General features: G+C 53.3%; 4 protein-coding genes across 4 annotated transcripts; 1 reads left to right on the top strand and 3 right to left on the bottom strand.

Moving 5' to 3' along the window:
* Positions 1–1,207: 1,207 nt before the first annotated feature.
* Positions 1,208–4,288, bottom strand: B0H18DRAFT_1036661 (uncharacterized protein). The gene is made up of 6 exons (XM_048030369.1): positions 4,111–4,288; positions 3,793–4,041; positions 3,465–3,742; positions 2,868–3,412; positions 1,389–2,810; positions 1,208–1,336 (listed from the first exon to the last, which is right to left on the bottom strand). Exons 1-5 carry the CDS (start codon positions 4,136–4,138, stop codon positions 1,565–1,567), a joined length of 2,346 nt encoding a protein of 781 aa, XP_047887951.1. The 5' UTR covers positions 4,139–4,288; the 3' UTR covers positions 1,208–1,336; positions 1,389–1,564.
* A 2,978-nt stretch (positions 4,289–7,266) lies between these two features.
* On the bottom strand, positions 7,267–7,657 carry B0H18DRAFT_958610 (uncharacterized protein; the record flags this gene model as incomplete). Its single annotated transcript, XM_048042711.1, has 2 exons — positions 7,267–7,478; positions 7,543–7,657. 2 exons carry the CDS (start codon positions 7,655–7,657, stop codon positions 7,267–7,269), a joined length of 327 nt encoding a protein of 108 aa, XP_047887950.1.
* Positions 7,658–8,719: 1,062 nt separating this feature from the next.
* On the top strand, positions 8,720–10,054 carry B0H18DRAFT_1087217 (Aldo/keto reductase; the record flags this gene model as incomplete). Its single annotated transcript, XM_048032148.1, has 9 exons — positions 8,720–8,750; positions 8,811–8,915; positions 8,975–9,117; positions 9,178–9,290; positions 9,344–9,425; positions 9,485–9,556; positions 9,613–9,755; positions 9,814–9,866; positions 9,942–10,054. 9 exons carry the CDS (start codon positions 8,720–8,722, stop codon positions 10,052–10,054), a joined length of 855 nt encoding a protein of 284 aa, XP_047887949.1.
* Positions 10,055–10,154: 100 nt separating this feature from the next.
* Positions 10,155–10,757, bottom strand: B0H18DRAFT_56259 (uncharacterized protein). The gene is made up of 4 exons (XM_048038614.1): positions 10,741–10,757; positions 10,567–10,680; positions 10,264–10,516; positions 10,155–10,212 (listed from the first exon to the last, which is right to left on the bottom strand). The coding sequence occupies exons 2-3, from the start codon at positions 10,576–10,578 to the stop codon at positions 10,307–10,309; spliced, it is 222 nt and encodes a 73-aa protein (XP_047887948.1). The 5' UTR covers positions 10,579–10,680; positions 10,741–10,757; the 3' UTR covers positions 10,155–10,212; positions 10,264–10,306.
* Positions 10,758–10,962: the final 205 nt, after the last annotated feature.

Here is a 10,962-nt window from a genome sequence, read left to right as displayed (position 1 = left end):
TGCATCAACGAGTCAACACAGATCTGTCGATGACAATGTACGCGGAAATGCACCCAAGAAAGAATGTTTTCATGTCCCTGACGACATGGGGCGGGTCACGTCGAAATGCCGCGGCCAGTCTCTTGGGCCTGTGGTAGCCAGTAGAAAGGCTGCTCATGTACGGAGGTCATTCCCAGTGTCGGCGTCCTGTTTCCCTGGGATGATGGATGAGCATGTAGGCTTCAACGAACAGAGAACGTCGAAAGAGCGCGAGGACAACGAGACGTACGCCCGCCGTAGGTGCAGCTGACGGCCCGCACTCGTATCAAGTGCGCGAGATCGTTGACAGCAGCGGTAATGTCGACTAGGGGGTCCGACGCTAAGCATTTCCTCCACGCCAGCCAGACTTGCGTGCCGAAGTTCTTCACTGTGCACAAAGCACTCGACCGCGTATTTGGAAGGAAGTGGAACAAAAGCTCACCACCAAGTTTCAGGCCGAGCTCACGCTCCGTAGGATGTCGGCCGAGTTGCGAGAGCATTAAGTCGGGATGCTCGTATGAGTAACAATTAGCTATTTCTGCAGTGCGAGCATCGCTAGATGAGGACAGGAGCGGCTGAAAGTGAAGAGGTGCTCAGCGAAATTAATCCAAAACGGTCGAGGTTCATCTTGGGCGACTCGATAATATTCAGCGCGCGGGAAAGTACGCCAAAAGGCTCGACTAGATGGAGCCGCTCCAGAGATGAGAGCGCCACCAATGCTTGGTTCTGCTTGTAGCGACTTAATAGTAATACACGTAGGCCCTGCGCCGCATTACGATTGAGGAGACTCGCCAACTCAACAGGGAGCGACGTACGCACCACGGTACAGTCACACCAATCGTCGCGCAAGGCGCAATAGTGTATGCGGAGCTCACGCAGTCAACGCCAGTAGCGATGAGGTTCCTCTACAATGTCGGAACATACCTTCAGAACTTGGATTGATTGAAACATCTCTGCGCGCAATACGTCGTTGCGCCGAGCAGTTCTACAGCCTGAGAATCCTCGGAAGACGAGGGAACGATTCCGCGTGTCTTCAGTGTTGAAATATTGACAGTCGAGAGATATATCGGACCAAATGTCGCCGCAACGGGAGTCGTGAATCGTATCTCGTGGTTGCGCGATCGTAGTGCTCCTACGAGCAACAGAATGCGTGATGAGAACGAGCTCGCAGAGCGCGATGACATTTACTGCTGCAAGCTGGTGCAATAATCGGAAGGAGGGACGGTTAACCTGCCACTAGTCCACCACGCGTTGCTTGCACTTGTTTGCACGAAAACACATTGCCCCAGGCCCCGCTCATTCCAAACTTGCCAGTGGACTGACGATAAGTAACATGAGCTCAACGAGAACATATGGTCCATGACACTCGCCTTGCAGTGATCATTTTGCATGCTGGCGGAGAGATTAAAACTATTCCGACAGAACATGCGCAGGCGCCGTAACTACTGTAAGTTGGCCTGCTCCCTCAGCTCTCAGCGCATACGGTAACGTCACGCTCTACTTGGACACAAAACTGGATTGACATGATGAAGCACGTATGAATGTCCTATACCACACCGTCGACCCAAGACCTCCAATGCCCCGCATCGCTACCCATACCAGGGTGTGCAGCTTTGAACATAACGGACTTGTCCGAAATGGTACTCCCGACATCGGCATGGCGTGAGCCGACATGGAGGAGCGCATCCCAACTATCCACATCCTTCGTTGCGATAGGTCCAAGGATCGTCGACGACAGACCAATGACCACGATATCGTAGCACCCAGGATCAACGGTGGACTCGTCGTCACGACGTGCCCCGTGTAGGCTGGTCCGCCTCTCGATACTGAAACTCCCTTCGTCACGCTCCACAAACGGTGCAAACAGGATGCGAACAAGTGGTTTTGACGCAACCCGACCTGCATCCCAGATCCCGAGGGCGTATGGATCCATGGCAGCAAACATCCCGTCGAGATCCTCTGTCCGCCTGCTCTGAGTCGTCTTGAGGAGTACGAGATGAAGCGTTTCGGACCTCGCGTCGGACCCATCCGTCATCATCAAGACAGTGTCTACGCCAGATCCGTCATTCGCGCATAGAGGGGCAGCGCCGCGGGCCAGGAGTGCGAGGAGGTACTTCGCTCGGAGGACGTCAGGCTGTACGGAGATGAAGTGATTGAAGTGCATGTTGCAGCTCTGGAAGTCTGCGTGAAAGCAACGGATGGTTTCCGCCTGATGACGTTCGCTCGCAGTCGCATAGGAGTGTCCCTCGTGGTCGAACGCAACTTCGAATGGCTTGAAGAGCTTTCGAAAGAAAGCCGTTGACGACATCAAGCGGCGGTTCTCTTTTTCGTCAACCGGGCAGCGGGGAAGGCCATTAGGGAGCGGGTCTCCGACCGCAGCGTCGCGCGCCGCGATCAGGAGCGCTTGCAGGACCACGTCGCCTTGTTGTCCCACTCCGATCGAGAAAGCATCAAAGACAGCTCTGAGAGCCTGCGGAGTATTCATGGACCGTATGCGCATCGCGAAGTACGCAGCCTCGGCGAGCAGAGGCTCTGACGGAGCTACCGAGACTATATCGCCGGACGTTGGGTCGAACGCGAGGCATATACGCAGGTGGTGCTGGATCTGTTCCTGCTCTGCGCGTTGTTCCGACGGCGTTGCGGAGACCAGCGGTAGAGCCAGGCGGTGCGACAGGCACGCAAACGTCTGCGCGTCGGTCAAAGGGCCGTCAAGGTGGTCGGAGTTCAGCAGTAGGCGAGCCGCGATGTCGATCAGTTCCTCCCGCACCCCGACATCCCAGAGACGACCAAACCTGTGAGACGTGATGGTTCTGTCAACTACGGGATGCATGGAATCATGAGATACGCACGCGGGTCGGCCTAGATGTGCCATGTACTCGTTACTAACCACGCGTCGAAGGGAGAAGCTGGCAACGGATATCCTCTGCGCCAAGACGTCAAACCCAAGTTCTGTGAAAGGACGTGTGGGGCGCAAGTGTCCTCCAATGGATACAGGTCGCATAGGGCGCAACACGTCTCCGGGTGCACTCGATAGAAATACGAAAAAGACGGACATACGCGCCAAACGACAGAGAGCTTCACGCATCGCGACGCACAATGACTTGTTGATCGTTCTGGATATGTACCCGTTTTCGTGTTCTGTGCCCGCGTCCTGCAGTATGGGTTCTGCGTTGTCAATAGCGACTAGAAACAGCGGGAGCTGCCGCTCAGGGCCTGTGGTCGAGAGACCGGTTTCGTTCGTACCAGTCGTACCGCACATGGAGACACGTGTGAGGTGCTCCCTCAGTTGGCGGCACGCTGCCCTGGGTGAGTAGGGCTCGGGAACGGGCTTTTCTTTGGTGCCCCTTGGACCAAAATATGTATAACGACTCAACACTTCCGGGTAGCGTTCTTGCTACACGAACAACTATCAACAACGCTGGGCGCATATGTAGCGCAAAACGTACCTGTATAAGCGCCTTGGCATATACAATCACATCATCATAGAAGTCTGCTCGATAATTGTCGAAGTGATCGTCTGGCACTTCGTGCATCTTCTTGTTGAAGGATCTCAGCAGCGCGTCCATTCCCGAGGCACATTCTTCCGGAAAGTCGCGCTCCAGTACAAGAAGAGTGTGCTGGAATAGAGCCTGGATGAAGGCACTGCAACGGTCAAAGGCAGTTCCATATTCGGACCAATCTTTGAGCCATGAAAGAACATAGTCGTCCGGAGGAGGATGCAGAACTGGACGGAATATCAGGTGTGAAACGATGGTGGGTGTGGAGCATCTCTACCTGAGGACAACTTGGTCTTTCCGAGACGACGCACATTTTTGTATCCCAGGGACACAGGGATGACGAACATGCTCTCTGCAAGTGCACGTATCACGGTTGATTTTCCCGTCCCGGCGGATTGAACAACTGTTATGAATGGCTCACAAAACCCGCGCCTTGTAGAGTATTCTTGCAGCTCATGCACGAGATCCATATGGAGATCTCCTGGCACATAGTTCTCACTCCATGTAGCCCGTGCATACTGGCGAGCTGGTATGGGGAGATTGACAGTCAACACCACTGCAATGTTGTTTAAGATGTGTGAGCAGTTCTGCTCACCGACGTTGATTATGTGGCAATCATCCATTGGTGTAGTTCCGACAGTGATATTCACCAGGTACCAGTACTTGGACCGTGACCGTAGGACGTCAGTACTTAGTATAGTACAGCTCAAGTCGAATAGGAGCGGACTCGGAAGCGGCGCGGTTCTGACCTCTCAGTGAAAGCTTGACCGGTTGACCGCTGAAGCTCGCTGAAGCGCTGACGCGCGACGTGGCAATGAGCGCCCGTTTGCAGCGCAAACTAACCTAAACTAACTGCAGGACGCGGTGACTTGTCTAAGTATATACTTGATCCCCGACTCCGACCGGAAGGAGGGAGGGCTTTGTCGTCCGTCGGCTCGGATCTTCATAATTATCACTAATTTTGTCAATCGCTACAGACACTTTGAAAGGTAAATTTGTGCAATATAGCCTGTTCATTCGCCCATTCAACGTATATTTCCTGTGTTGGTGTGGAAGCCCGAGACGCCCGGGCGGCGAAGCCGCCGCGGGCGTGAGGGCCTCCATTGAGTCTCGATACTGTTCGAATGGTAAAATATTACAGTACATAAGTAATATGTACTATAATGCAATTGCGGTAGACTGAGTTCCATCCAGGAGTCGGGGGATGGCGCTTGCGCCGCTACGATTAAGTATCATCGACGGCGATACAGCAAATTGTGGCCCAACGTGATCCGGCTTTATCTCACTGTCTCGGAACGCACGCACTCAGTACTCAGTACTCGGCTCTTCACGAGGTCAGTCTCTTGTTACGCTAGTTCCGCGACAAATTATGACTTGGATGTTGCGTGACGATACGATTACGAACGCCCAACTCAATACCGACGTGAATTTACTTAGTACTTAAAGTCCGCCACGGTACGTCCGTACCATGATCAGGGCCCGTGTATGCGCTTTTCAGGATCGTTCCCAATGCTTTCATATGCCATTGGTATGTAGCCATCAAGCAATACATTACATGAGTCATAGTACTTAGTATCAATCACGCCACAGCCTACTGCGGAGAGTGTACATGGCGGCCGATGCGACGTGTCCATGTCACTCTGCCGAAGATCGTGTAAGCCATCCCCTCTCCAGATTGATCCTAGGCTGCTCTACTCGCATCATAATCCTCAATGAAGCCATTCCAATGCCGGAGTCCTGTGCCTGCACCTGGGGTCATAGACCTCATCTGATCGGCTTCGGCATCGCTTACACTTGCGTATAGCTTATCCCATCCATATGAGGCATCAAGAAGTGATTTCCAGACGTCCTGCGTCTGGGGGGTTATGGGCCCAAGTACTCTTGGAGACAATCCCGCGATCCATATGTCGTATGCGTCGAAGGTTTTTGTTTTTCCCGCATGTTTGCCATCTTCGGATTTGCTGACGATCTTCTCGGTCTTCGTTATGCGAACCTTGCTCTTGATATCGGGGACGGCAAGCGCAAACACTATCCTTATGATCGGCTTCTGGGGCTGATGTGTAAAATTCCAAACAGTCAGGAGTGTTACAGTACTCACCAACCAGTACCCTCACTTGGGATGAGCTCGAATGAGAAGAGTGAGCTGAGGAATGGGGGAGAGGGCGGACTTCTTTTATACGTAGAGCTCCCAGCGCTGCACAAGCGGCTATCGGGAATGTCCCAAGAGTCTAGAGAAGCAGACGGGCAACGAACACGGGAATCTGCGGCGTTCGTGTACCACACACCAACAGTACACCGCATGCCTTCCCGCTGCAAAGTCATAATACTCGCATCTATGGAGTGAATGGGCTCCGTAACAACCGTAGGTCCACCTTAATATTCAACAGGCATTTGAGTCCCTACGAGATCTTTGCGACATTAGCGTATGCCGTGAACATTGTGAGCTGAAGGAGAATATACCGTGCGGCGTGAGGATCACATGTTGTTTGTCCGAGTATTGCCAGCTTAGCTGGCGGCTGTAGAAGATCCGGGTTACACGCATCCTCTACACTGGTAGCCGAAACAACAAGGTGCGGACTGTCTCAGATTGACGCACCTGGCCCGGGTGCACCCACACGCGACCCGATGGGTACGGCGAGACGTCGGAGACGAGACGCACGGCGGCTCGCGAGCGGATGAAAGCTTGAGCGAAAGACGTATCAGCACAACTTCAATGCAAACTTTAGGAGCCCGTTACTTAGCTGCAGAGAACAAGACGAACATTACTGGCTGCTTCATGCCTGCGCTATGGTGTCAGTAGTGCAAGCCCTTCACAAAGCTTGAAGTCCCGTCTGTGATAGATATCATATAGAACCGTTCCCATCGCTGCAACGTCCGAACGCAGGCGCTCAAGGCGCTTCGTGGTGGTCTTCCAGCATCGGATTCCCGCAGATCTACATGCTATAGCGCGCATGAGTGACAGTGCATGATTATTGACAGTGTGAATGCGGTGCTGATCTACGTGACTTACATAGTAAGCATACGGAGAGCGCCCCGTACTGTGCCCGGTCGGGATCTCGGTCGGGTTAGGTTTCTTAGCGGTGAGTTGAGTACCACAGGCGCGACTCTTGGGCAGGACACACCGAAAGTACCTGGTTAAGTTGCGATAAATTGTAGGAATTCTAGCCCGACATAGCAGTACTGTCGATCGGCACTCGCACTAGGTGAAGTCCAAACCAACCGTAAGTCTCCTGATTCACCAAAACAGTGGGCACTGCCAGCATTGCGCCAGCAGAGATCGGGGAACGTAGATGCTCTGCGGTTGCTCTGCGGGTTGCTGTCAAAACGTCCGAACGAAAGAGGCGCCTCGGGCGGGATCACATACCTCAGTGTCTACTCGGATCTTTCGGCCATGGAGTGTAAGCGATTTGTAGCCCGCCCGGATGCGGGACGGGCCTGATTTTCGTACCCAATGGGCAAGCGTGTCTCAGACTACAGAGGATTGTTTACCGCGTCGGGTATTCCACAGACGTGGACCGGCTACTTGTCATGCATATACTCACACAAGTCACGCACTAAGTTCCAGGCGTTGAGTGGGACCGGCGACGCTAACATGTACCATAGTCCTGGCGCAACTGGATGCGTGACGAGCAACACTGCAAAACAATAATGCATTCAAGTCCTTCGATATTACACGATGATCTCAGCAACGTGACATTCTGCGACATAGATCACCAACAGTCCATACGTACCAGTGGCTCGTACAAATCGATCAATCGACCTCCTCCTCTTCATTGTAAGTGCTCTTCGCGGGTAGCTTGTCGGTGCGCCTGAACGGCTTGCAGTCGTCTGAGCGATCGATGTCCAGCAGCACGCCAAACACGACATTCTCTCCTCCATCTTCAGCCTTCCCTTCGAGAATCTTGATGTTATCCTCGGATACATTCCCGTGGAGGATACCCGCTTTGTAGTATCCTTCGTGCGCTGAAACGATGATAGAACAACGAATTAGAGCGAGTCTGACAATGCGGAGTACTGGCATACGCACCAAGTATCGCGCAGAGCATTGCGGCGACCATCTCCCATGAGCTGCGGAACTCGCTAAGGCGCCGCGGCTTCACTTTGATGATGTGCGGTGATAGTCGGCGGAGGGGAATGCTCATGTTGTAGGCGAATCAGCAAGAGCCCAAGATGTCAGAGGTCGGTCGTCGTTACTATACAGGAAGTTCGTTTATTGCATGTTTGCAGGTCATCGCATTTTCAAGCAACAGGACACTGGCAAAAGGGACGAAATGGCATTGTACGAGCTGAGATGCCCTCTAGGTGAGCATATCCTCTCGGAGCCCTGGACAGTAGAAGGGTGCTGCGCAGATGCAGTGGTAGAATCGAGAATTGAGGAAGTCGCAGTACGCTCAATGCGAGTATCACGATACAGTACGTGGCCCAGTACTAGTGTAGTCGCAGGCCGGCGGTTTAGAGCGGGCCAACGGAGGATACGTACCTATGTACAATGTGGAAACCCACCCGCCCCAGATCAGCGCGCGAGAGCTCAAGCTGTGCCTGCCGAAAGAGGTGGAAAGACAACGATGCAAGAGACGAGGAGGAGAGCGAGGAGGGGTGGCGGGCCACACTGTGCCAGTGACCAAGTTCCATATACGACCGCCTCCCCACTCAATAAGGTCGTGTTTAGGGTCTGCCTACGGAGACTAGACCAAGTTCAAGTTGGCCACACGTTGGCCACACGCGTACGGGCGCTTTACACCTGCTTATGTAATCTTAGCAGCGCTCGCTCTTCCGACCAAATTCCTGCCTGTGGCACTGATCTAACCTGGGTCCAGGGACTCCGGAGAGGACGACCACTCGAGCCAGGACCGCGTGAAACGAGAAAAGAAGTGTGAAGTATCCAGTAGATTGTCTGCTAGCGTGAGTGCAATGCCGTACTTATCATCTTGGTCAGTGAACTGGCATCAGTGGCCAGCCTACAAATTTGCTTATTCGGGCATTGTCGTGTCGTTTATTGTGTCGTTTGCCCCGAAGCTCTCACTGCTGCAGCTAGTATCATGTAGACGCGGAAAATGGAGACGGTTCATGATGCCAACTGTCAGAGGTAGACACGCCGTGAGTCCATGGAGACAACATGGCTTTAAAACCGAGGGAGTGCTGGAGCGTATCATCCGACTCCCGCCTCTGATCAATTTTTGGCCACAACACTCGTAGACGCAACGATGTTGTGGGCTCCTCTCACTATGAACGATGGTTGTATAGTGTCCTTGATGATTTTCCGGCTGCGCGTTAACGATATATCATGATGTGTAGGGAATCGCATCCCCAGGATCGCCTACGGCACCTGGAGGCGCGGCAACGGAGAGGAGGCAATCGCGTACGTCAGCAACGCGCTCTCTGTCGGTTTCACTCACATCGGTGGGTCGTTTGATGCTGGCATGCACTTGGATCATTGCTCACCGTGTTTTACACCAAAGATTCCGCCCAAGTATACAAGAACGAAGCGGAGGCCGGAGCGGCTATTCGTGCGAGTGGACTGAAGCGCGAAGACATATTCATCACCACGAAGTACTCTAGCCTTGCGGACATCGACACGTCCATACGGAACAGCTGTGACTGGGTAAGATCGCTATCGAAGCTGTCAAGAAGTGGTTGAAGAAAACTTACGTACCTTGGACAGTTCGGCGTCGATTCCGTGGACCTCTACCTGATTCACGGACCCAACCATGCCAAACCGGACATACCGACAATCTGGAAGAAGATGGAGGGCATCAATGAGGCAGGGTTGGCGAAGTGAGTAGACGTACTTCATCGGCGCTCTTGTGAGGAACTGTTCCCGGTTGCAGGAGTATCGGCGTGAGCAAGTTCATGGTCAGCCACCTGGAGATACTGTTGGAGAGCGCAAATATCAGACCTGCGGTCAATCAGGTCAGTCGTCGTGCGAACGCCATGTTCTTGATCTATGCGTACTGAATGGGAAGCAACAGATCATGGTTCACCCGCAAGTTATGCATATACAAGGGCCTGTCATCGAGTTTTGCAAGAAGGAAGGGATCGTGGTCGAGGGATAATGTCCGCTTCTGTGCGTGACACCCTTGAGAACGTTGGCTGGGAGCTGATTCCAACATACAGTCCTCTGATACACTACTCCGATGGCCTAGTCGCCAGACTCGCACATGAGATAGCGCAACGCCTGGGCGTCAAACCGGAGCAAGTCTTGATTGCATGGTCAAAGTCGAAGGGCGTCGTGGTAGTGACGTGTGTATCGTATCATCGTACGTATGATCGTCGACCACTCACCAGGAGGTGTTCGTAGTTCGAGCACGAAGAAGGAGCGCTTGGAGGATATATTCTCCGCAGGAGAACTCGGTACGTCTTCACCCTCGCGTCGCGATCCGTCGACAGCATTGTTAACCACTCACTTGTCTGGATGTATCCTTCAAGAGCTTTCGCCTGAAGACATCAAGGCGATCGACGCAGCGGGATTGGCCGATACTCAAGAACTCCCCACTCCTGCAATGTATGCAAAGAAAACTGTGTCGTCAACGCCATCGTGAAGTCAATTCAGGGTCATGGCCCGTCATAATTCGACGCGTCGTGACGCACTCATCTGGTTGAAGAAACGGCTGATGCCTAATCATTGAAGCATATAAGTACATAACTAGGGTGACGTTCGTGGATCATATGTGCAGAAGTCTTGTATAATACTGTGGCACTGCGAGGCTCCGCTTGTCAGTTGAAGACGGTCGAGAGACAAAGGGCGTACCTGCCACTACAGTTCCGAAACTTGGCCATCGAGTCCGAGGTTCTCAGAGACATTGCTCTTCGAAGCGTGACGATGGCCAAGAGAATCGACGTTGTTTCCACATATAAAGTGTCTGCGGGTCGCCCCGTTGTCGAGATCCAGGAGGACGCCGTAGGTGCGGCTCGCTCCCGTGGGTGTCGTTTCCTCGAATGTCATGATGGCCTCCGGGTAGATATTCCTGTGGATGAACCCAGCCTCTAGTACCCTTTGTGCGCTGGAGCCTTCTCAGCAAGAAAACGGGTATCCGCGTGCATTACGATGTACCGGTAATAGCATCAGCCATGGTGCGCACGAGTTCGAGGGAGGACCTGAACTCGATGAGCCGTCTCGGACGCACGCGTACTGTGTGCCAGTTCGGGTCCAGTTTAGCAGTCATTTCTGACGGACAGCGTTGAGACGAGCAGGTCGTCAGTGGAGAACAGGATGGGGCGGACAAACCGGAGGCCTTCACGCAGACGTTCAATGCGCACGCCGCAGACGCCACCGTCATGTTCAACTGTGAGTGGCACGTTACACGTGACCGTTCAAGAAATCATTGTTCTATGTCAGCGTCGACTCGTACGCCTTGCAGTCTTCTAGAGGCCCGGGTGTAGCCATACTATGCTTGTTGATGCTGAGATACGCCGTCTCGTTTTTTCTTTCCACGAAGGGCGCGAATAG

This window comes from Fomitopsis serialis, assembly GCF_022376445.1.
Source record: "Fomitopsis serialis strain Sig1Antser10 chromosome Unknown B0H18scaffold_110, whole genome shotgun sequence".
NCBI classification, from domain to species: Eukaryota; Fungi; Basidiomycota; class Agaricomycetes; order Polyporales; family Fomitopsidaceae; genus Fomitopsis; species Fomitopsis serialis.
This window is presented reverse-complemented; position numbering and strand designations above follow the sequence as displayed.